Source organism: Euprymna scolopes, chromosome 31 (assembly GCF_053919585.1).
Source record: "Euprymna scolopes isolate OS-2025 chromosome 31, ASM5391958v1, whole genome shotgun sequence".
Lineage (NCBI taxonomy): Eukaryota > Metazoa > Mollusca > Cephalopoda > Sepiida > Sepiolidae > Euprymna > Euprymna scolopes.
In genome coordinates this window covers 55,881,851-55,907,673 of record NC_136512.1, presented here as the reverse complement: position 1 = coordinate 55,907,673, position 25,823 = coordinate 55,881,851, and the positions used below count along the sequence as shown (strand labels likewise).

Here is a 25,823-nt window from a genome sequence, read left to right as displayed (position 1 = left end):
ACCACATTCACTTTTTTTTAAATCCAAATTAATAAATTAAATTAAATATACTCTTAAAACGATATGATACAAGTTAGAAAAGCATTTCACCCAAGGCATGAAAATTGTTAAAGAAAATGTTTTTGCTATAGGCTTTAAAAATAAAGGTACAAGATTCAATTTGAAATTTATTTATCTTCAAAGTGCACTTTTATACATTTTACAAAGTAAGGTATTATGGGCCTACTAAGCACATGAAAATGGAGCAAAAGTTATAGCTCGTTGATTTAGAATGGATGTTTTATGCCAAATTAATGTTGCATATAGTTTTTATTTGTTTGTTGTTGTTTTTTTTTTTGCATATTTTTGCATTAAATACGAATCCCTATTCGGTAAATTATTAATCCTTTACTGTTTATCTCATGGATACTATATACTTAGTTTACTACTCTTTACTATAGCAAAGATCCATACAAAATTTCATCCAGATCGGCTCAGTAGTTTCCGAGAAAAACTTCAGATTAAATGTGGTATTGTGGTGGCTAATTCCAATTAATCCGTATTAATCCCTAACTGTTCATCGAACGGATACCATAATATTTAGTTCGCTGCACCTTATCATAACAAAAGTCCACACAAAATTTCAGACAGGTCGGCTCAGTAGTTTCCGAGTAAACTTCTAGAGTAAGTATTGTCTTATGATGGCTGATCCCTATTGATCCCTATAATTCCTAATTAATGCCTAACTGTGCATCGAACAGATACCCTAATACTTAGTTCGCTGCGCCGTATCACAGCAAAGGTTCATAAAAAATTTACAGGGTAATCGGCCTAGTAGTTTCCGCGAAAACTTTTAGAGTAAATGTAGTATTGTGGTGAATAATCCTTATTATTCCTAACTGTGCATCGAATGGATACCCATTATTTAGTTCGCTGCACCTTATCATAGCTAAAGTCAATACTGAATTTCAACCAAAGCGGCTCAGTAGTTTTCTTAGAAAAAGTGGAATGGTTAAACAGACTAAGAGAAATGGATTATGGATTAATTAACATAGAATGTGGCTAACATATTTTGGGAGAATGTTGGTTCTGTCACTTCTTCAAATATTTAAATAAAATTTTTCAACCTTACATTCTGGTAATGATGTCATGATAGACAAATACTAATTTCTGCTCAGTCAAAACGGGGGGGGGACATTTTGTCAGCCATGCTTGTCACTTCTTTCCGTATTAGGCTTAGAAGGGCTGGGGTTTTTTTTGTTTGTTTGTTTTTTTTTTGTTTGTTTGTTGTTGTTTTTTGTTTGTTTGTTTTTTTTGTTAGCCTGTTCATAGAGTTCAAAGTCTCGAACGCTGATGGCGAAGGTCTCTCTCAAGATTAGTTTGTCTTGAAGCGATTTTACGTTCTTCTCTCTCTTTTTATACTTATGATTAGCTGTTAGCATAAAGGGGAATCGTGTTTTGCGTGGAACAACTTTCATAAGAATATTATTAAATTCTATTTCCACAAGCAAGTCATATCCTTTGTGTTTGATCGATAACCAATTGATTCGTTATTGATAACGAACGTTGGAATATTTAGATTGTAATTTCGATTGAATAGTCACATTTTTTAACAAGTTCACATAGTTCATCAAATATTTCGTGTATTTTTGTTGTCCATCTTTTGTGGGGCAGGACTGAATGTGTTCTCTTGATTCTTTTCTCAGAGGCAGGTGTAACTACATTTATCAAGGATTCATTTACATACTAGAGTTCCATTACTTTAATCAAGAGTTTCTTCTGATAGCATCATCCATAGAGATGGGGTCAAAGGTATCATCAAGAACATTATGCCTCGTTTTAGTAAGATTAAATTCGCTTCAAATGATTTTACTGTCACAGTTATAAGTGAAAAACTAAATCAACTAACATTCTTAATGGATAGCAGCGCGATCTTTCTGAAAACATTATGTGGAACTTATTAAAAACGGTATTTTTGCGTAAGGTTAAAATTAAGTTGTAAAATATGTAGCAAGAGATGACGTTACGAATAGGAAGTCTGCAATGAGACTTGGCAAAGGCGAAATAAATATTTGCCAATTTGGGTCTGAGTTGATTTTGTTCAAACGTTTTTGGAAGCTTTGTATCTAATCGCCTCACAATGCTGTAAAAGAATGAAGCAACAAGAATGTGAGTAATGACTTACATTTTTGTTGCTTTATTCTTTTACCGCAACACTGTTGTTGGCGTTTGTCCTTTTATTTTGTTACGTCATTTTAGCTAAAAAGAGAGATGAAGACACATAAACTTCAGCTGCTACATCACCATTATGGCGATCTTTATAACAAGACATCACTATCTAAGTAGTCATCTACCATGTGTCAACGAGATTGTTTATGTTGACGATAATGCTATTATCATCATCGTATGAATCTGAAGATACTACTGTTAGCATTGGTTTCTCTGATATTTTTCTAGTCAGAATTATTTCTAGAAAGATATTGGGTACTTACGGACGAAGGTTGCTTATGGAAGATGGTTACCAAAGTTATTTTTGTGGAATGAACCGGATTTGAACTTGAAACACCAAAGTCATTAGTCCGTGCCGTTCATCACTGGACTACCGTCACCTCCCACTGCTACAATGATAGTTAAATACAAAACAAGAAACCGCCTCTTCCTTTGTTCCCCTCCTTACCTTCGTCGTGATCTCTTTCTCTCTCTTTCCTTCTCTTTCTCCCTTTCTCCTCTCTTTATATCTCTCTTTATTACTTAGCTTTGTCTCTCTCTCATAATCTCTCTCTATCTCTCTCTCTCTCTCTCTCTCTCTCTCCCTTTTCTTTGGCAATTGACTCAAAATCATAACTAGAAAGAAAAAGGGAAGAAAGAAAAAGAAGCCTGACTGGCTTTATAGTCAAATTTAAGTGTTGAATTTAGTAGTCAGTACTCAGATATCCTACCAGTTCAGTTAAACAAAGCAAACTGTAACCAGACACTAGCTAGTCACTGGAATTACCGCACTAATGCTCTGGGTGTACATTGCACAAAAGTGATAATACTTTTAACGCGCTGGACGTTGGGTTGAGTTCTTCTCTCACAGGTGCACTGATCAGCAGCTGCAGTTCGGGCGTCAAGATGCAGGATTTTCAATTTGAATTCTTTCAGACAACTTCTCGGTTGGAAGACGAATAAAGGGTTTTTTTCCACTTAGCTTTTTCAGGGACTGGGCACTTAGTCCAAAAAGCTGACATACCCTGCTCAATGTTAGCAGGCAAGTCTCTCGTATTTGCCAAATCAATATGCTTATAGAAATCCTAAATCTGCCTCCCATCTCTTTGATATCATTCAGTTCTCCTATTTTATCTTTTTCTTGCTAATTTTTCTTTAATTCTCTTCCTTTTCTTTCTTTTCATTCTGAACTCATTCTCTCTCTCTCTCTTTCTTTCTTTCTTTCTTTCTTGTTTCCTTTCTTTCGTTATCCAAGTTATTTTAGTTATCACCTGCAAGACATATGGCTTATTTCTAAGATGTCCCTGCTCACTTAGCCAAATTTTTTTATGGGAACCTGTCTATCTTATTTCGTTGGGATTTAATTTCCCCCCGCGATATTTCGAAAGATTTCTGATTTATCATTTCCCCGAAATCTGGAATCTCTTAAACCTTGTGTCAAATACCCCATTATCATACCTGACCCCCATGGTTACGAGCAAGACAACCTGATGCTGTCTAGGCTGGAAATAATGCTGTACATGTACTAATTTGATTCTATCCAGGTTGAGGTCACAATGAATCTGATGATGTAGGATTTGTAAGTGTATCTCGTGTCGTTTCTGACTTTTAGGAAAACACCCGCGTGCACACAAACATACCTACACAAACACGTGCAGCCATCAAACAGATTCAAACTGTAACTAAACACCTAAATCTTGTCAAAAACATTTCGATCAAATAAATAAAATATGAAATGTCGCGAACACTCTCGGGTAAAGTCGACGACTTGCGAACGAGATGATCGCTATAAAACGCTATCAAAACAAATGCTTTACCAACGACAACACAAAGAAAATATAATACAACAACAAATAATATACTGTCCAGTGTCTAAAGCAGTCCAGCGTGATAATATTACTATAATAAAAGGAACTATATTAGCACTCTTGGTTGACTGTAATTACACACTGTGTGAACAAAACACATACATAGAATTGCGAATTTTCTCTATCTAATTAATGTATATTTCATTTCTAGCAAAAACCGTTGGAAAAAGCGTGGCTTAGCGATAATTCCAACTAAATATGGCATGGCGTTCTCATTTGGGCCGCTGAATCAGGTAAATTTCATACTAACTAAATTTTATGTCAGACATGATTTTTGTGTTGCTATAAATATTTGCAAGTACTTATTACAAAGAGATAAGGGTATAATGGTAAATTAACACCCTCCACTAAATCATTCCTCCAAAATATAAGATTCTACTTTTTATAGACTATTATGTGTAAATATCCTGAAAATCTTTGCAAAAGAAAAAAAAAACGAACAATTGTTTAATATTGGCTCGGGGGTATTGTAAATTTTATCTCGCAGGAATAAAACTGAATTGATACAGACACGCATCTGGCCGGAAGAAACACGGCGCTGCAGATTGACACAGAAACACAACCGTTCGGAAACCAAATATATGTGGATTGATTCAAAACTACCTACAAAGGTGATCTGTGAAAGATAACCTACAAATACCTCATCACCGAGTAAACACTATAGGGGCGTGGTTACAGCGAATACGACATCCCAGAACATGCGTCCAAGGGTGGATGTGTGGGTGGCTCAAATTATTATATATACTATATTATATATCAATTATATATTGAGATGAGAAGTCGACTGGCAATCGAGTTTGAGAAAACCACCTATCAATTCTTGAGTGGCATCATTCCCCACTTACTCGCACTTATTCACCGACATCGGCGATAAAGATATTTCATTAAATTTTTCTCCTCATTTTTTAAGCCTACCAGACCTGAGCTGCTGAACCTAATTTTCTCCTGTGCCTGGCCTCCTGGGCAAAATTGTGAGATCAAGATCTGAAGTTACAAAATTGCGACTCCATCCCTCATCAACCACACCAGAATCTCCCCTATCACCTGGTTGAATGACACGCCTCCTACTTTGAACACTAGATTTGGATCTTGGCCCACTTGCATCATCAGAATTATCATTTTCTTCTTCATCGATATATTCATCATCACTAGGGTTACTTGATTCCTGATCAAATTCGCCTTCGTTTGAATCAGAATTTGTTGCACCGTGAAACTCCTTCGTCTCGCTCTTTTACCTGAAGTGCTTGGTTTGTCACTAACTCGCTTCATGGCTACTTTAGTCTACAAAACAACTCACAACTCCGGCAAAACAAAGGAAGCTATTTGTAGAACGTTAGGCTTGCGCTAAATCGAGACTGGGCAGCGATTGGGTAGCTATTTTTAGCTCCCTGGCAACACAAAAACACGTGGTCGGAAAAATACCGGTTTAACTGTAACTCGGTATATAGCCTTTTCGGAAATTACCGGTATATCGGTAACTTGGTCTTTTAGGGTTGAGCACAGCATGAATGAAACGCAATTAGGACCAGTTTCGTATACGAATTAAACGTAAAATGATCCCCCATTTCCTAATTCATTGTAGTTTTTTTGGACAGTTAACCAATTTCCTTCATTTTTTTCTTTCTTATTTTTTATATACAATATATATCCTATTAATTTTATCTGGAAAAGATTCTACATTTTATGCGATTATGTGTGGTTTTACAATCTTATCACTTGAACTTAGGGTTAGTAATAAGATAACGTGGTTAAGGTATGTCAACGCGAGAATACTTCGGAAAGTTTTACTTTAAATTCTTATACGAAAAGTGACCCTCCACTCTAAATTTTAAAACAATTTGGGTGGGAGGTCTTCGCCAAGTTTCACATGGGATCGCCTAACAAAAGTAGAATCTGACTTTGGAGAGGAGGAAGATTCAACGGGAACTCTTAATCTACAAATTTACCAAGATAAGTTTTGTAAGCCTTGCACACATTTTCGGGAAGGGTTTACATTTTACATTAAGGAATAAACAATTCTTATTTTGTGTAGGGAAACATGAAACTATAACCTAATTAGTTTTGGTGTTGTCTGAATTACACGTAAGCAATAGTAAAAACAAAGATATTTTTGAAATTTTTGTATTCTTGAAAATTGTTGCAATATAGAATGATATGGGGAGAGCAGACAGCAATAGTCGAATAAAGACAGGTTTATTGCAATAGAGATTACAATGAATGGATAGACAAACAGATTAATAAAACTTTGCTAAACTATATATCATTGTATACGGTGTTCACTATATGTAACGAAGCCGGGCGACACCGGATAACCTTGCTTCCTAGGTTGAGGATGAGTGGGATGGAGCTGGGCGAGAGGTCTCAGTCCCATCTCGTGAGAAACCAACGAATTGTCATCGGGTGACAAGTAAATTATTTGGAGTTCAAAAGAGTCAGGAAAGATAAGCCAGATGCCTGGTTAGCGAGGGAAACGCAAGGAGGTCAGGGGAGGGTCGACGAGTAAGTCGACCACGAGTGTAAATGGTAACATGATTCACTTAAGCCAACAAGTTGGGGGTGACGAGAGAGAACGAACAATCCCCGAAAACAATTGAATTAGTCATTCTAATTTCAAGGGGACAAATTGGTTAAATGCCTAGACAGATAACTAATTCTCGGAATTGAATCGAAAGGGGGTCGGTTGGGAAGGAGAGAGAGAGAGAGAGAGCGAGAGAAAGAATTATGATTACCCGTCGAATAGAGAGATTGGGTCGACTACAGAAGGAAGGGGAGGATGACGTTTAATAAAACTACTGCGGAAATAGACGACAACAGAGAATCGGGCAGTCGGTCGAACAGAGAAGTTGGGAAGCCACGCGGGCCGCCAGCCTCTTCTAATTAAGACGAAGAGAACTAACAAGTCCACCACTTAGAGTTTTGTAAAATACACTGTGGGGGTTGCATTCCAAGCCTGACGAAAGTATAAGTGACGAGCCGAGCCTTAATGTATACCGAATCACTAAATGAACAGCCTAAAACTATCCTCATCGTTGTTGATTGTTTCCATTTATACTTGTGAAGACTGCCCTTCGATTTCAGCATAACCAAACTTGACTTTCCAGCCGTCGCAGACAGAGGGAAGACGGCCATCGACGAGAAGACGATCACGACAGAGATTACCAAGAATTCCCGACTGGGCGTTACGACACTAGACGGCCAGATACCAACGTCCAATTCGGAGAGATTCAGAGAGAGGGAGAGAGACGGATGCTTGCGCGGGGTCCGAGGCTCGAAGGAGCGAAAATATAGCCAACCGTCCTTAGGGTTAGTGCGCGCCGTTTTTCACCGTGCGCGCGCGACCCCTGCGAGGGAGAAAGGGTTATATATATATAGTTTTCTATATAGGAAGGAAAGAGTTCACTATATATAGTTTCCATATAGGAAGGAGAGGGTGGTGGATATTCGATTATATAAGAAATTAAACTTTAAAAATTCATTGTTGTTTTCGCGTTTGTTGAAATTAACTTAACTCTTATCCAGAATAAACTAAAATAAATTATAGTTTGTTTTGTACCTTTTGCTAAGATACAGCAACATTGTTTAACAATAAGCTTCTCTGATTTTCAAAGATAGACTTAAATAGCAGTGCATCTCACAAATCGATATTTGATCCTTTCAATTTTTGCCAATTACTGACATACTATGTTCTTTGCAGTAAAACACATCGCTTCAGTTTTTTTTTTTCCAAAAATATTTATTTCGATTTGGAATATTTGCAAATTCGATTCATTTTTTAAGCAATACTCAGCTTACAAAATATTCATTGTCTGCTTTAGCTATCGTATAAACAATGATATAACTTCTTATAATTGTTTGACAAACATAACATAGGTAGACATTCTTCTTCTTCAAAAACAACTAGTTTAACTGTCGTTTTAATGTAGTAAATGTTGTGATGCAAACAGCAGACACAGCATTCTCTTTATTCCATTATTTTTTATTCTATTTTATTCGTTCCATTATTCTTCAATATCAACTCATCCCCTTTTTTATTATAATCCCATCGATTCTAAGTTAATTCTAAGCTTTATCTGAGGAAAATCCCAATAATGTTCATTTTCTTCTTTCTATATAGGCTGGCGCTTTGGTAAATATCTATTTGGACGGTTCCGTCCTCATCTCCCATAATGGTATTGAGATTGGACAAGGAATCCACACGAAAATGATTCAAGTAAGTCTCAGAAACGGAACATTTCGTTAACAAAGAAACATAATTAACACAGTTTATAAAACAATGTAGAGATTTTTTTTTGTTTTTTGGATTCTACTGTTCTCTTCTTCCAATATTATTTGCAAAACATTTCGGTATATCTTGTCGAACGCGGTAATCATTCTGTCAAACTAATGAATCTGCACAGAATTTCGACGTAAAGCTTTATTTAATCCACGTTGATGCAACATCAGAGGTTACATCGATCGACACGTTGCATGCGTGCGGATGTTATGCATGTATGTATTTATATTGTGTGTGTGTGTGTGTGTGTGTGTGTGTGTGTGTGTGTGTGTGCGTGCGTGCAGTGTGTTTGTATTAGGTTGACAAGAAAGTTCTTGCAGTTAAAATTTTTTTTAATTCAGATGAACTTATCTCGGTTCCAACAAAAATGTATTAATCGTAATAAGCACCGTCAGAATTAACACACTTTTGCCAACATAAAACAAGTGTATTTATGTCAGTAACATAAAAAAAATCTTGCGTTCTGGTGGCGATGAAGTCGTTGAAGGCATTTTGATATCGCTTAAGTTTTTTATGCATTTCTCACGCAGAAAGTTGTTGAGATGCTTGAAAAAGGAGTATGGCGGATGAGGTAGATTTTCAGTGCCCAAATCGTGCAACTCCTACAGGGTCTATTAAGCGGCATGCGGTCGAGCATAGTGATGGAGGAGAATTTAGACTTTTCTGTTGACTAATGCTGGATGTTGTTGTCGAAATTTCTGATGCATTTCATATATTTGTTAACAGAACTTTTCTGCCATAATGGTTTCACCTGCATTAAAAAACTGTAATGGGTGAGACCGGTCGCAGACCACCAAACAGTCAGTGTGACTGTCTTTTGGTGCAACTCTGGCTTTGAGAAGTGTTGTGGAGCTTCATCGGCGTCTAACAACTGAGCTGAGCGTCGCCGACTGTGATAAAGAACCCATTTTTCAATGCAAGTCATGGTCCGGTTGAGAAACGGGTCGATCTTCTTGCGTAAAAGAAGAGCGTTTCTTTTGGTTGTCGTTAAATTTGTGAGGCACCCATTTATTATTATTATTATTTTTTGTCTTCCAATCTCTCTCAAGTGGTTGGAAATCGTCGTACACGTTGTCTAATTCAGAAGCCAGTTCTCAAACAGTTGTGCATGAATTGGCTTCGACTAAGACTCTTAATTGATCGCTAACATCCGATGGCCGGCCACTACGCTCATGATCTTCAAAACTCTTGTCACTGCCACGAAATTTCTTAAATCATTAATGTGCTATACGTTCAGTAGTAGTTCCTGGGCCAAACACCTCGTTGATATCGCGAGATGCTTCAGCAGCTTTTCGACCTAGCTTGAATTGAAACAAGAAAATTGTGCGAATTTACTTTTTTCCCCATCTTGTATTCAACGACCTCGAACAGAAGACAAAATTGTTTTAAAACGATTGTTATTAAACGATTAGATAGATCGAAAAACGCTTCTGAAAATGATATATGAAGTAAAAGTGTTCTAACGAAAACTTATCTGAAAATACATAATTTGAAATCAAAATTTTAAATTCCGCAAAAACGTTCTTGTGTGTTCGCTCTGTTGCGTACACGTGCATATATGCGCACATTAGCAATTAATATGGAAGCTTTAAAGACGAAAGTAATATAATAAAAAAAATAAAATAGGGAGGGAAATAGTTTTGTAAGTGATAAGGTCAAAAAAGGATTTGACAGACATTGACACTGCTAGAGCTTACCATCTCCCCTATCAGCGATAGGTGGGAGGGTATGTAGGGTAGGTAAGTTTTCACCTTCTGCTAATTTTATTGACTAACAAAGAAATGTGTAAGAATGATTGTTTAAAATTTCTAACCTTGTTTCTGTTGTATTTATTGCTCAGTATCATCTTAGCCTCGATGAGGCAAATACAGTACTGAAACGTAATTGCATTTTATTAAGCCAATATAAGTTTGATTCATATTATTTGGACTCATCGGACTACTGTTCTCATCTTGAGTGTCGTTTTCACAATGTTTCGGTCGATGTAACCTCCGACCTTCTTTAGGTGTAGCTTATCGAACTCGAGAATGTTTCTGTCGAACTCGGGAATGTGAACGGAATTTCGAACGGAATCCCTTATTTATTTCACGAGGGTAGCATGTATATATTTATATTATGTATGTGCACACAGGGTGTTTGTATCAAGTTGACAAGAAAGCTCTTGCGGTCTAAAATTTTTTAATTCAGATGCACATATTCCCGGCTCAAACAAAAATTTATTAATCGAAATAGGCACCATCATAATTAATACACTTTCGCCAACATAAAACAAGTGTATTTATGTCAGTAACGTAAAAAATCTTGTGTTCTGGTGGCGATGAAGTCGCTGACGGCATTTTTGATATCACTTAAGTTTTTGAAGAATTGTTCCATCAGGCATGATTGGATAGAAGTCTTAAGTAATTCGCAATTATATTTTTGGGTCGTCCACACTGAGAATTGAACCTTCAACATTCAAGAAAATATCACTTATTGATTAATTTTTCCAAATACTCTAACCATTGCGCCATCGGCCCTTGCAAACAGTTCTATCACGAATTTTAGGAGCCTTAAATCTATTTTTTATTTTTTATTTAATTATTATTATTACTATATGTTACTGTATATATATTATTGCTTTTTCGTTCAGTAATCAGATGGATCCAAATAATACAAATGACCAATCCTCTTCTCAAAAAATCAGAAGCGTCATCAGTTTGGTTATTTTCTTTTACAGCATATCAATCCTTTTTAGGTCATTTAATGTCAAATGCAATAATTTTAGAAAAGGTTTTTATGCTTCAAATTTTTATATCTCAAATATTTTGCTATGGTGTTTGGTGTGTTTGTTTTGTAGAGGAAAATTGTTGTTATTGATTTATTTTTTACTAGAATTTCATCCCGGCGTTGCCCGGGTGTTTGGATGTGTCTGTTGAGCAAAAAAAAAAAGTGGTAGTAGGAAGGCAGGTTCGAACCCGTACCGCGAAGGAAGAAAAGAACGGGGGAAAAAACTGACGTTTATGCTGTTACGACCACCGCCAAACCGGAAGCGACATTTTTCTTTTTTAATTAAGGCTAGACAATCGAAAGGAGAGGATGACTTTCAAAAACATCGGCGAAAAAAGCGACCCCCCCCCCGTTGAAGGTTAGGATATTAATGTTTTTAGCCAGTTTTTCGATATTTGTCATCTGAAAGGTCGGACTTTAAAACGATACTGATATTGATAAAATCCGTCGCCTATGTCAAAAGTTTTAGGCAGACGTGCAAACATACATACATACATACATACATACATACATACATACATACATTTATATATTGGGAACTAAAAATTTTCGACCCAACCGATTAAAAAGCTTGCCCTATCTCTGAATACCCTTTATGTCAAATTTCAAATGTTTAGACCAGAAATTGTCTGAGTAATTTGGTAGAGACCGCATAGGTTATTTTTTTTTTAACTTTGACCCCTATTATGACCCCTTAACATTTATTATTTTTGGCTCAAATCAAGTTATTAAGTTAGATACATGCCCAAGGAACCTATATCTAAAATTTCAAGTGTTTAGACCTAAAATTGTCGGAGGGGTTTGGTAGAGTTCTCAAAGGTCAAATCGTTCAACTTTGGCCTCTTAACAGCCAAATGTCTGGCCGAAAAAACGATCACAAAGATTTTCCCAAATCTCAGTACCCCGTATATCAAATTTCGAGTCTGTAGACTTAAAATTGATAGAGTTATTTGCGTAGGGAAATGTACACACACACACACACACACACACACACACACACACACGTTAACTTTTATAGATATACTAGCATGGGTGCTCGGCGTTGCCCGGGTGTTTGGAGGTGTATGCTGAGCAAAAAAAAAAAATTTTTTTAAAACGGTCAATTGTTTTAACTTTGATCCCTATTATGCCCCCTTAACATTTATTGTTTTAGGCTCAAATCAAGGTATTAAGTTAGATCCATGTCCAATGAACCTATATCTTAAATTTCAAGTGTTTAGACCCCAAATTGTCGGAGGAGTTTGGTAGAGTTCTCAAATATCAAATCGTTGGACTTTAACCCCTTTACAGCCAAATTTCTGTCGAATATGGATCACAAATATTTTCCAAAATCTCAGTACCCTGTATATCAAATTCGAGTCTGTAGACTTAAAATTGACAGAGTTGTTGCGTATGGAAATGTACACAGACACACACAGACACGTTCACTTTTATAGATATATAGATATACTAGCAGTTCCGCCCAACTTTGCTCGGGCCCTATGTACTGTTCATAAGGTTATGTGCATATGGATATATTAAAGTGTGAATATGTAAAGTAATGCCTTTCTGTATAATAGTCTTCCTTAAAAGACAGACAGACATTTTTACTTTTGTAGATAGATAGATAAATAGATAGATATGTTGGATGCAATATATAGTAATGATTTAAAAAGTATTTTTTTAAAAAAGCTCATGCGCCACCACCGAGAATCGAGACCAAAACGTTCAGCTCACGATTTATTTTGCCTCTGCCGTCAATGACTGGGCTATGAAAACATGTTTACTGCAAGGCTAAAAATTATAACATGAACCAATAGCTACTACGTTATGCATTCGTAATGCCGGCGTTCGACTTTTATCTGGCGAATTTCATTTTTTTGATTATTCATTTTCACGCTTGTGCACCGATTTTTCCGTCCAAAATATAAAGTTTTGCGTGAATTAAAATACGTTAAATATGAAGTCTCATGTCTGTAGACCAAAAACACTAGGAGGAGTTTGGTAGGCAAAATTTGTTAATCAAAAATATATACGTATACATAAATATATATGGAAACAATTATGTGTTTACTATAAACATTTTACGCAAATATTATACAAGCATAAATCATGTAGAATATCTGCATGAATATAATTACACGTAATAGTTAACTAAAGATGATCATCCCATTAGAAAACCGAAGCAACTAATAAGGAATTAATTAAAATGAATGTTTAAAAGAATATGTAAATTAGCTAGATCTTTTGCTAGTGAATGCAATTCCAGAACCCATATATAAGAAAATTGTATTTTCTTTTTAAATAAATAGGAAAAAGGGTTTTTAATATGAATATCAATACACACAAAAGAAAAACGAATTTATAGGAGTATATATATATATATATATATATATATATATATATATATATATATGTGTGTGTGTTTGCTATTTGCTTAAATATCCTAGCATTATGACGGCTCTCCTCCTGCATTCAAATTTAATTAATATACAAATAACTTCAAGCAAAAGGCTGATAAAACATAACTTCCTTCAAAAGGAATAATTATTTTAATTCTGTTGAAAGCCGAAGAATTCAAATCTGTTACTATAGTTGCTCTTTTCTTTTACAGGTGGCTAGTCGTGTCCTGCAAATTCCACTTGAACTCATTCATATCAGTGAAACCAATACAAGCTGTGTCCCCAACGGTTCCCCAACGGCAGGAAGTATGACGTCAGACTTGAATGGCATGGCAGTGTTGGTCAGTTTGAAAATTACTTATCATTTTCTAATATTACATCCGTTACATATCGAGTGCTTATTCAATCATATTTATGCGTATGTATATTATACGCACCGTTACGTCTTAGTGGTGTGTATACACGCACAAATGCGTGTCACTTCAATGCATGGATAAAGCCCAGACAGGGGCTCTTTTAGGGCTAATAAAAGCGTTCCATTTTGGGACTATTTTACCATATTTGTCCAAAATTTTCTGTGTATACCTGTTTAGCAGTTTTGCATGGTACTGAACTCAAATTAAAATATGTTCAAGCCTATGCGACTTTTGGGGAAGGTGTGAAGGAATGGGGGGTATGTGATAGACTTAGAGAAGGTGAGAAGGAATGGGGGAGGTTAAGTGATGAACTTAGTCATTTCTTTTTTTGCATGGTGCAGAACTGAAATATACATATTTTAAAGCCTAAAACTGCATCGTTTGTTCATTTTCACCTGGGGACTTTTGGGTTTAAATAGGGGGGGGGGCTGAACTTAGTCATTTTTTATGCCTCGTTCACACACGGGAGAACCATGCATGCTTCACTTGTTACGTTTCAAATGTCTTCATTTCCTGGGCACATGTTGTTTTGAGTCGCCCTCCCTAGCTGTCTTCCAAAAAGATCTGGTCTCCACACTGCCATTGATTAGATTATTAGGCCATCCACCCGTCTCGCTTACTAAGACGTAAGTCGATGACCTCGCCAACCGAATCTCTCAGCAATTAAAACTCAACTCCCCGATGTAGTCACCAACCTAATATTTTTTAAAACATCTCCTTTGTTCTCAGACCCTGATTACGTAATCTCTTACGTTTGTCAAAGCTCAACTTTTGCTATCATAAATATCTATCATTATAGTTCAACTATTTCATACTGTTTCGATTTTTCTCTTTTTCCTTAACTGAATCTTTTGACTCGGCCCTGCGAACTGCAAAGCTAAACTAGCTAATGCACCTGAGTTTTTCAATCGCAGAGCCCAATCTTTTACACACCTGTTTGTATATAAGCCGACTACGTCTATGATAAACCCTTGATATTTGTCATTAAAAATATATATTTCTTTCCTTTTGTGGAAAGCAACCTCAGTGACGCTGCTTGGTCACAGGAGGAGGAGGAGGAGGAGTGAGTCAGATTTTTGCATAGAGCTCACAAACATTGTGCCCCATGGGTAGGGCTGTAACAACAGCATATTCTTTTCATTGTTTTACTCTCGAGTATATATCCGACACAGACACAGTTAATCAACCGAGAATCACATCAGTCTATAAAAACATATAAGATATCAATGGATACGCATCCGAGAGTCGAATCAATGAAAACAATACGCTGTTGTCACAGTCCTACTTATGAGCGTTTGGTCTGTATGGAGTGCATTTCGTTGGTAGCATCTATTTGTTAACCTGCAATATTGCATGTTTTTACACCTGACACCGAGAACATCAAGATCCAATGGATACCTGCGAAGTCGGGGAAGATTTGATCCGTACACACACAGGAATGTTTAAAAAACAACGTTATCATTCTAAGTACATTTATGTAAGATACCTCGCTTGACAGGGTGTTGGTCTGTGTTGTTAACAACTTAGTGACAGTCGCCTCAAACAGATTCTAAGAAAGAACACTAGTTACTATTAAGGACAAATCGCAGGTAAATAATTACAGATGTGAGAACCATAATTTAATTTATAGTAATATTTCAAATTGTATCATTCAATTTTCAGAGAGCTTGTCAAACCCTTGTTGACAGAATTGAGCAATTTAAAAAGAAAAATCCTACAGGAACTTGGAAAGAATGGGTAAGATTTTATATATGTAAATTTATTTTTGACATCTATCAAATGTGAATTTTTCTGCCAAATATTTCCACAGATTATACCTTGTAATATATATATATATATATATATATATATATATATATATATATATATATATATATATATATATATATATATATATATATATAGTGTAGTCATCGACATACAGTCCTAGTTATATTTATTTTTGGAAAAAAGAAAAAAATTCCTAAAATAAGAGCGTATTATTTATATTTTTTATTTACAGAAAGTTTAGACGAAATAAGTCATCCGTACTGTCGGTTTCAAACCTGATAACCTGATAATAGGGGACCGTTTTAGATACCCATATCAAGCTCTCTTCCGCCGGTACTCATCTGTTTTATAATCGGAATAGGAATCATATAGAAATATTACAAGATCAACCTAAAATTCAAAATTCAAATAAAAATAAAGTTTTAAAAATTGTCCGTTTAATATTCTGGACGCTACGGAAAATAAAGAAAAAAAAAAAAAAAAGAAAAAATATATATATATATATATATATATATATATATATATATATATATATATATATATATATATATATATATATATAAGCAATAATATACTCCCTCTACCCACATATTTTTGCGAGTATATATAACGTAAGTGTTGAGTTTGCTAATGAGCAACAGTACGCTCCCTCTCCCTCAATGGAAAAAAATAATGTCTGGGAAGAGACTACTCTGGGCCAGTAGAGCAGATATTGCACAATCTCCCCACAAGTGGAAAAGGATATCATGAAAACAGTCACTACACTATTCACACTCGAAATAAATTAATCCTTGATAGAATAGATATTATGATCACAGAACAGATAAAACCAGAAAAACAAAAGAAGGAGCTAATGCTTGGGAGAATAGTCGTATGAGAAAATAACAGATACTAAGAAGAACCCTACTGAATTGAGTAATGAAATAATATAAGCAACTGAAATAGACATTAAAAGATAGCGCAGTAGAAGTAGTAGTATAGTTTCGACTTAAGACGGATACCAAATCTCCATTAGTAACAGATATATATATATATATATATATATATATATATATATATATATATATATATATATATATATAAAAGTGAACGTGTCTGTGTGTGTGTTTGTGTGTCTGTGTGTGTATCTGTGTATATTTCCCTACGCAATAACTCTTTCAATTTTTAGTCTACAGACTCGAAATTTGATATACAGGGTACTGAGATTTGGAAAAAATCTTTGTGATCGGACCTGCAACTTTCTAGTTAATAGTCGGCATTTCTACCCTCCAATATACTAATTTCACGAACGAAAACTGTTAAAATATACAGATCTGGAATATTGCAAGCCTAGTCAATACATATTCTAGAATGCTATGCCCTTCTTAAATAGTATCCTCAAGAAAATGTAATAATTTTATCTAGTGTTTTTCATTTTTTATATCATGGCGATGTAATTGGGTAAACATACATGTTCAACATCAATTTAACTTTAATAAAAGAGATAGGTTCATGTTATCAATGATATAGTTCTTTATACACTTGATATTTCTTTGCGATTCTGTTGGATTCTTTGGTTGACACTGATCACATTCGTCCATTTGAGGTGGTTCCCTCACCTCATTCCCCAGTTAAACACATAGAGAAAAAACTTCAGTTGTCTTCAATGCGTGTGGTACAAATCACGTGTTTTGTATTGTTTATTAAATTGTTAGGTAAAAGTGTGTCCAGCTAAAATGTTTCTACGTTACAACTTAAAGTATTCAGCTTTAAATATTGAGGAGACTATGAGAGCAGAAGAGGCAAGCAGGAATAATAGGGAGGTAGAGCAGCAGCAGGTGAAACACTTCAGTTTATAGTTATTCACTTAAAGAATTAAAATTTATACTTTGTAGTTGGTTTGACATTTCTTTTTTCTTATCGAATCATTTAAGTATATACATTTAAGAATGGGAAATTGTACTTTGCATTTTGTAATTATAGTTAATAGTTAATAAAGGATAAAAAACTAAAATAGTGATCAGACACTTAATTAAATGTTAAGTTAAATTAGCAGTTACTGTGTTAACGTGTCAAAACTATCTGATGAGTTACTTGGCAGTGATGAAATGGTTTAAATTTAATAGAAAGGAGAAAAGTAAATAATCGACTGATTAATTGGCCGATTACCGATTACCTGCCAATTAATCGGTACACCTCTAATATATATATATATATATATATATATATATATATATATATATATATATATATATATATATATATATATATATATATAAAAGTGAAAGTGTCTGTCTGTGTGTGTATCTGTGTGTCTGTGTGTGTACATTTCCCTACATAACTCTGTCAATTTTAAGTCTACAGACTCGAAATTTGATATACAGGGTACTGAGATTTTGGAAAATCGATGTGATCGGTTTTCGGCCAGACATTTGGCGATTAAGGGGTCAAAGTTCAACGATTTGACCTTTGAGAACTCTACCAAACCCCTCTGACAATTTTCGGTCTAAACACTTGACATTTTAGATATAGGTTCATTGGACATAGAGCTAACTTAATAACTTGATTTGAGCCCAAAAGTATTACTATATTGAGCAATGTTAGTTGTAATATATTTTTCAATGGAAGTACTAATACATTGATCTATTTTAGTACTACTACTATATTGTCTAATGTCAGTAATAATATATTGAGCAATGTCAGTAATACTATATTTACCAATGTTAGTACTACTCTATTGATCAATGTTAGTAATACTATATTAATTAATGTTAGTACTACAATATTGTACCAATATTAGTACTGCTATATTGATAAATGTTAGTACCAGTATATTGACCAATATTAGTATTACTATATTTAGCAATATTAGTAAATAAATAATGGGCTATCAACAATTCCCCCACTAACCAACAATCACGTGGTTCTTTGCTCAGCAACCGAGAAGGCTAACATGCTTGCCAGTCGGTTTGCCTCAAACTCCACACTGGACCCTCTAAACCACCCCCTACCTCAATTTCCTATGCGGACAGACGCCAAGCTAGACGATCTGATAATCACCCCTGCTCAGGTTCATGCTATCATAAAAAACCTTGACACTTCCAAAGCATGTGGACCCGACCTCATCCCAGCTGTGCTATTAAAAAAGTGCTCAGCCGAAGTAGCTCCAGTTCTCTCCAAACTCTACAACAAATGCCTTAATGAATCTTGCTTTCCGGGCTGTTGGAAAACTGCTTCTGTGGTACCAGTATTCAAGAATTCTGGCGAAAGAACTGACCCATTAAATTATCGCCCTATTAGCCTCCTCCCACTTTTTGCCAAAATATTTGAGACCTTAATTAACCATGCTCTAGTCCAGCACCTTACAGATGCTAAACTCCTGACCGACCAACAATATGGATTTAGACAAGCCCGTTCCACGGCAGACATCCTCACTGTAATCTCTGAACGCATATACCATTCACTGGACAAAGCGGGAGAGGGCAGAGTGGTAGCTCTAGATATATCTAAGGCTTTTGACAGGGTATGGCATGAGGGTCTCCTCAGGAAGATTAGATCTTACGGTATCACTGGTAGAATACTTAACATAATTAAATCCTTCTTAGATAAGAGAAAATTCCAGGTTGTCCTCGACGGTCGTACATCTAAACAATATGATATAAATGCGGGAGTGCCCCAGGGATCTATCCTTGGACCTCTGCTGTTCCTGATATTCATAAATGACCTCCCCGACAAAATTGCCTCTGAGATGGGTATATATGCTGATGACACCACACTCTATAGCAGGCACGACAGGAAAACAAATGAACATATATCTAAAGTAATGGCAGAAACACTAGAGGATGACCTCCAATCAGTAGTGGAATGGGGACAAAAATGGATGGTCACGTTCAATGCCACCAAGACAAAACTGGTTTCATTCAATTATTACAAGAAACCTTCTCTACCACCTATAGCAATGGCCAACGACTCTTTATCTGAGAGTACGTCTCTCAAGCTCCTTGGCCTAACGTTCACAGGAAACATGAGTTGGAACAATTACATCGAGGGCATTTCCAGGGCCGCTGCGAGGAAGGTGGGCTCTCTCTACCGTGCTAGAAAACTTCTAACACCCGAAAGTATCCTGTACTTCTATAAGGCCACTATTCGCCCATGTATGGAGTATTGCTGTCATATTTGAGCTGGTGCATCGGCTACTAATCTCTAGCTCCTTGACAGGGTTCAAAAAGAGAGTCGCAAATCTGATAGGCCCTAAACTGGCATCTAAGCTTCAGCCTCTGTCCCATCGTCGAAATGTTGCATCCTTCTGCCTGTTCTACAAGTATTATAATGGTGAATGCTCTGAAGAACTGCAAGCACTTGTGCCCCCACGACGTGAACACCCTCGACAGACCCGACAAGCTGCAAAATCCCACCCCCACACTGTAGAGATCCCTAGATGTAAAAGATCTTTCTACTCCAGTAGTTTCTTCCCCAGAACTGCTAGACTTTGGAATTCCATTCCAGGTCACTGCTTCCCCAACTGTACTGACATGCATAAGTTCAAGTGCAACGTGAACCAATATCTCGCTGCCCTAATCCCTACATAGTACCCCAGTAGATGTTTCCCCTGATAGTAGCCCCCTACACCAAAGTGGCAATGTGCCTTGTTTGGGGTGAAAATGTAATAAAAAAATAAAAAAATAAAAAAATACTATATTGAGCAATGTTAGTACTACTATGTTTATCAATATTTCTACTACTCTATTGACAATGTTAGTACTACTATATTGAGTAATGTTATTACTATTATATTGAGGAATGTTGGTACTACTATATTGATCAATGTTAGTACTGCTATATTGCGCAATGTTTGTAATACTATATTGAGCAATGTTAGTACTACTGCATTGAGCAATGTCAGTACTACTATATTGATGAATTTTAGTACTACTATATTGAGCGATGTTAGTAGTACTATATTGATCATTGTCAGTACAACTATGTTGAGCAATGTTAATACTACTATATTGATCAATGTTAGTACTACTATATTAATGTTAATAGTACTACTATATTGAGCAATTTTAGTACTGCTATATTGTTAGTACCACTATATTGATCAATGTTAGTACTACTATATTGGTCAATTTAAGTCCTACTATATTGAGCAATGTAAGTACTATCTTGATCAATGTTAGTTCTACTATATTGATCAATATTAATACTACTATATTGATCAATATTAATACTACTATATTGATCAATGTTAGTAATATTGATGATAGTACTTTTATATTGATCAATGTCAGTAGTACTATATTTGTTAATATCAGTACTACTATATTTGTCAATTTCAGTACTACTATATTGAGCAATGTTAGTCCTAATATATTAAGCAATGTTAGTACTACTATATTGAGTAATGCTAGTAATACTATATTGATCAATGTTAGTACTACTATATTGACCAATACTACTATATTGATCAATGTTAGTACTACTATATTGAGCAATCTTACTGCTACTATATTAATCCATGTTAGTACCACTATATTTTTCAATGTCAGAAATAATATCTTGAACAATGTTAGTACTACTATATTGAGCAATGTCAGTAATACTATATTGAGCAATGTTAGTATTACTATATTTATCAATGTCAGTACTACTATATTGATCAATGTTAGTAGTACTATGTTGAGCAATATCAGTAATTCTATATTGAGAAATATTAGTACTACTATATTGAGCAATGTTAGTACTACTGCATTGAGCAATTTTAGTACTACTGCATTGAGCAATGTTAATACCGCTTTATTGATCAATGTTAGTACTACTATATTGAACAATGTTTGTACTACTGCATTGAGCAATGTTATTAATACTATATTGTGCAATGATAGTACTATTGCATTGAACAATTTTAGTAATACTGTATTGAGCAATATTACTACTACTGCATTGAGCAATGTTAGTACTACTGCTTTGAGCAATGTTAGTACTGCTATATTAATCAATGTCAGTAATACTATATATTGATGAATGTTAGTACTACTATATTGAACAATGTTAGTACTACTATATTGTCTAATGTCAGTAATACTATATTGAACAAAGTTAGTACTACTATATCGAGTAATGTTAATACTACTATATTGATCAATGTCAATAATACTATATTATTTCATTTTAGTACTACTATATTGTAGCAATGTTAATACTGCTATATTGATTAATGTTAGTACAACTATATTGAGCAATGTTGACCAATGTTAGTATTACTTTATTTAGCAATGTTAGTACTACTATATTGATCAATATTTGTACTACTATATTGACAATGTTAGTACTACTATATTGAGCAATGTTATTACTACTATATTGAGCAATGTTAGTACTGCTATATTGAGCAATGTTAGTAATACTATATTGAGCAATGTTTTTACAACTATATTGAGCAATGTAAGTACTGCTATATTGAGCAGTGCTAGTACTACTCTATTGAGCAATGTACTACTCTATTGAGCAGTGTTAGTACTACTCTATTGAGCCATGTGAGTAATACAGCATTGAGCAATGTTAGTACTACTATATTGATCAACGTTTGTACTACTAGATTGATCAACGTTAGTACTACTATATTGACCAATGTTAGTAATACTATATTGATCAATGATAGTACTGTATTTTTCAACGTTAGTACTACTATATTGATCAATATTAGTACTAGTATATTGAGCAATGTTAGTAATACTAAAGTTAGTACTAATATATTTATCAATGTCAGCACTACTATATTTGTCAATATCAGTACTACTATATTTAGCAATGTTAGTAATACTATATTTAACAATGTTAGTACTATCAATGTTAGTGCTACAAATAGAGCAATGTTTGTACTACTATATTGAGCAATGTCAGTAATACTATATTGAGCAATGGTATCGCTACTATATTGATCAATGTTAGTACAACTATATTGATCAATGTCAGTAATATTATATTGAACAATGTAAGTACTACTATATTGATCAATGTGAGTACTACTATATTGAACAATGTTAGTACTACTAGTTTGCGCAATGTCAGTTATACTATATTGAGCAATGTAAGTACTACTATATTGAGCGATGTCAGTGCTACTTTATTGACAATGTTAGTACTACCATATTGAGCAATGTCAGTAATACTATATTGAACAATGTTAGTACTACTATATTGATAAATTTTGGTAATACTATAGAGAGCAATGTTTGTACTACAATATTGAGCAATGTAAGTGCTACTATATTGATCAATATTAGTACTACTATATTGAGCAATGTTAGTAATGCTATATTGACCAGTGTTAATACTACTACAATGATTTTCATCTTTCGTTGACAATAATTCTAATCTAATATAATATCTTTTATTCTTTACCTCGATAAGTCGTGACCACGATAGTACACAAAATAGCCCGTTTTTTAGCTTCTAGCTGGATTAAAAGTATGAATCTACATATAGTCCAAAAATCAAATTTAGACAAAGAGAAATCGAGAACGATTCCGATGAGATATTAATATTGTATCTTCTCCTGCTTGCAGGTTTTTGCAGCTTACATGAATCAAGTTAGTCTGTCTGCAACTGGATATTATGCGTAAGTACATTACTATTTCTCAGAAAATCTTCGCAACCTCTGTAACAGAAAATAATTTTGATTAGCCGCGAAAAATTGCTCTAAGAACGACTTTTCGTAATACGCAAAAAGAGTTTAGTATATATATATATATATATATATATATATATATATATATATATATATATATATATATATATACATGTATATTAATTTGTAAAAAAAAAATTTAAAAAATAATAATAATGATAATGTCGTTCATTAAATTCTGTCTGTGTTTGTTTACAATATCGCGTCAGTTGATATTTGGGCTTGACGTTCTTAAAAATAGTCTTTCTTCTCTTATAGATAAGAAAGAAGAATTTTTACATGGAAATATTTTACGTTACACCGGCTAAGCAATAACGTAAAATATGTGTAAAATCTGTGTAGCGTAAAATATTTCCCTGTAAAAATTCTCTTTAAAAGAAGAACGGTTATATTTAAGATCAGAATTTTTTCGATTTTCGATAGTTATTGGATGAATTTCTGTACAAAACATGTCTAAGAGCACTACCAGAAATATAAATTACCTTTGTGTGAAATTTGCAAAAAATAGGCGCAGCCGTTTCAAAATCTATGAGGAAGGAACTCACACACGCGCGCGCGCATACACAAAGTTACTTATATATATATATATTGTGTGTGTGTGTTTGAGAGAGAAAGAGAGAGAGAGAAAGATTCTAAATCATGCAGATGTTCGAGAAAGTATATTACTTTATAAATATTTTTCTTTAATTTCAGACTCACGTGTGTGAATTACAATATGAAAACCAATTCCGGTTGCCTTTTTAACTACTTTACAAACGGTGCTGCGTGCAGCGAGGTTGAAATTGACTGTCTGACAGGAGATCACAAAGTAAGCAAAATCGAGAAAAATTTCTATCAAAAATAATTTCATTGACTTCATTTGTGTCTATATTATTTTATTACTGATTATTTACATTGATTATGTTTGTCGTCATCAAGGTTTATATTTATATTTCTTGCTCTCGTTGTTCACTCGGGGATTTGTAGCATAACAGTACGCCCAACTGGTCGAATTTTCTGTAGTCACAGTGGTGATGTGGCAACTGGAGTTTTAATCTTCTTTGTTCTTCTGTCCGTCATTGTAGATTCCGTTATGCTTTCAGAAACAGCATTCATAAACGTGATTAAACAAGAAATTTATTTGGGTTTTATACATATCTTTGGTGTTTTTTAATTTATTCTTTTTAGAGCATATGTGTATACACATAAAACCAATTCCACCTCATCATTCATCTATCAACTATCCAAAACCTCAAAAACTCCAAGGGACACGGTCAAAAGAAAAAGATCTTCCCTTGCTCATTCGCGACGTTAGACTTGTAGCTTCCTGCCTCTGTGGCGGCTTTTACGGCTTCTACTGGAAAAAGTCCGTTTTACTCGATTTTGTAACCTTACGTGGTAAATTGTTATATAATCCTACTTACACGCTTGTGTCTTGCTATTATTACAGCTTTCTTCGAGTGCTTTGTTCGATTATAGTTATGTTTTCTTTATCAGTTTATTAAGTGTCATTAATTATACGCCAGACAGTATTTGAAAATAGTTCGAATTTTAAAAGATACATTTTCCACAGGGAAAACCATTCCCTAAAACATGGCTTATTTCAGTCCACACAAGTTTCAGGAGATTTGGGACAGTTACCATTTCATAAAAAAGTCATACCACGAAATATATTGCGAAACATAGTTACACTATTAGATCACCGTGTCGAAATTTTTACTAAACAAGTAAAATTTATATTATTTGAATTATTCGTACTACTGCTCTTATTTTGATTGTTATTCGCAACTTCTGTATTCTTTCCTTTCTTCCTTTTCTCTCTCTCTCTCTCTCTCTCTCTCTCTCTCTCTCTTCCTTTTCTTTATTTCTGCTGCCACCTTAAGTCAACAAAAGAAATGAGAGAAAGAACGCGAAATTACTACTTTTGACCAATGAGGTTCGAACAAATTATGTATTATTAAACTAGTAACTGGCGATTTGTGTAGCAGTATGAAGACTTTTGAGTATGAAGGAAAAAACTTCTCCGCTTTCCTTTATTTACGACTAGCAACAGATAAAATATTGCTTAAATATCAAAATTGCTGAAACCGATTGAAAATATTTAAATTTTTTACAGACTTCAAATTACTATTTTTATCATTTAACTATGTGTACCTTAGTTGTTGTTGTTGTTGTTGTTGTTTTCTACTTTAATTGTTTTAGCAAACTCTTTTGATATATGAGTATTTCTTAAGAATCATAAATTTAGAAATCACTTTCTATTTGGCATTTTAAATACTTTCAATTTTTGAAGAGGTATAAAGTATTTTTTTTTCAACTATTAACAAAACATTAAAAATGCAGTTTTGTCGCTTTAATTTTGTAATTAAATTATTTTAATAAGTTTTTGCATTTTTGAAATAAAGATTGATTATTCGTATTATTTGGATTTTTCTGACTACTATTCGCATCTTAAGTGTTATCTTGACGACGTTTCGGTCGATGTAACCTCCGACCTTTTTCAGGTGTATCTTG

General features: G+C 34.5%; 1 protein-coding gene across 4 annotated transcripts in view; it reads left to right on the top strand.

Annotated features, from left to right (window-relative positions):
• Positions 1–25,823, top strand: part of LOC145255760 (xanthine dehydrogenase/oxidase-like) — a 183,764-nt gene that overhangs the window by 133,351 nt on the left and 24,590 nt on the right. For all 4 annotated transcript variants that reach the window (XM_080114419.1, XM_080114417.1, XM_080114418.1 and 1 more), the window contains exons 28-33: positions 4,207–4,288; positions 8,170–8,265; positions 13,688–13,816; positions 15,554–15,628; positions 23,209–23,261; positions 24,024–24,138. In XM_080114419.1, the coding sequence (XP_079970545.1) occupies positions 4,207–4,288; positions 8,170–8,265; positions 13,688–13,816; positions 15,554–15,628; positions 23,209–23,261; positions 24,024–24,138 (550 nt within the window). The remainder of the gene's footprint in view (positions 1–4,206; positions 4,289–8,169; positions 8,266–13,687; positions 13,817–15,553; positions 15,629–23,208; positions 23,262–24,023; positions 24,139–25,823) is intronic.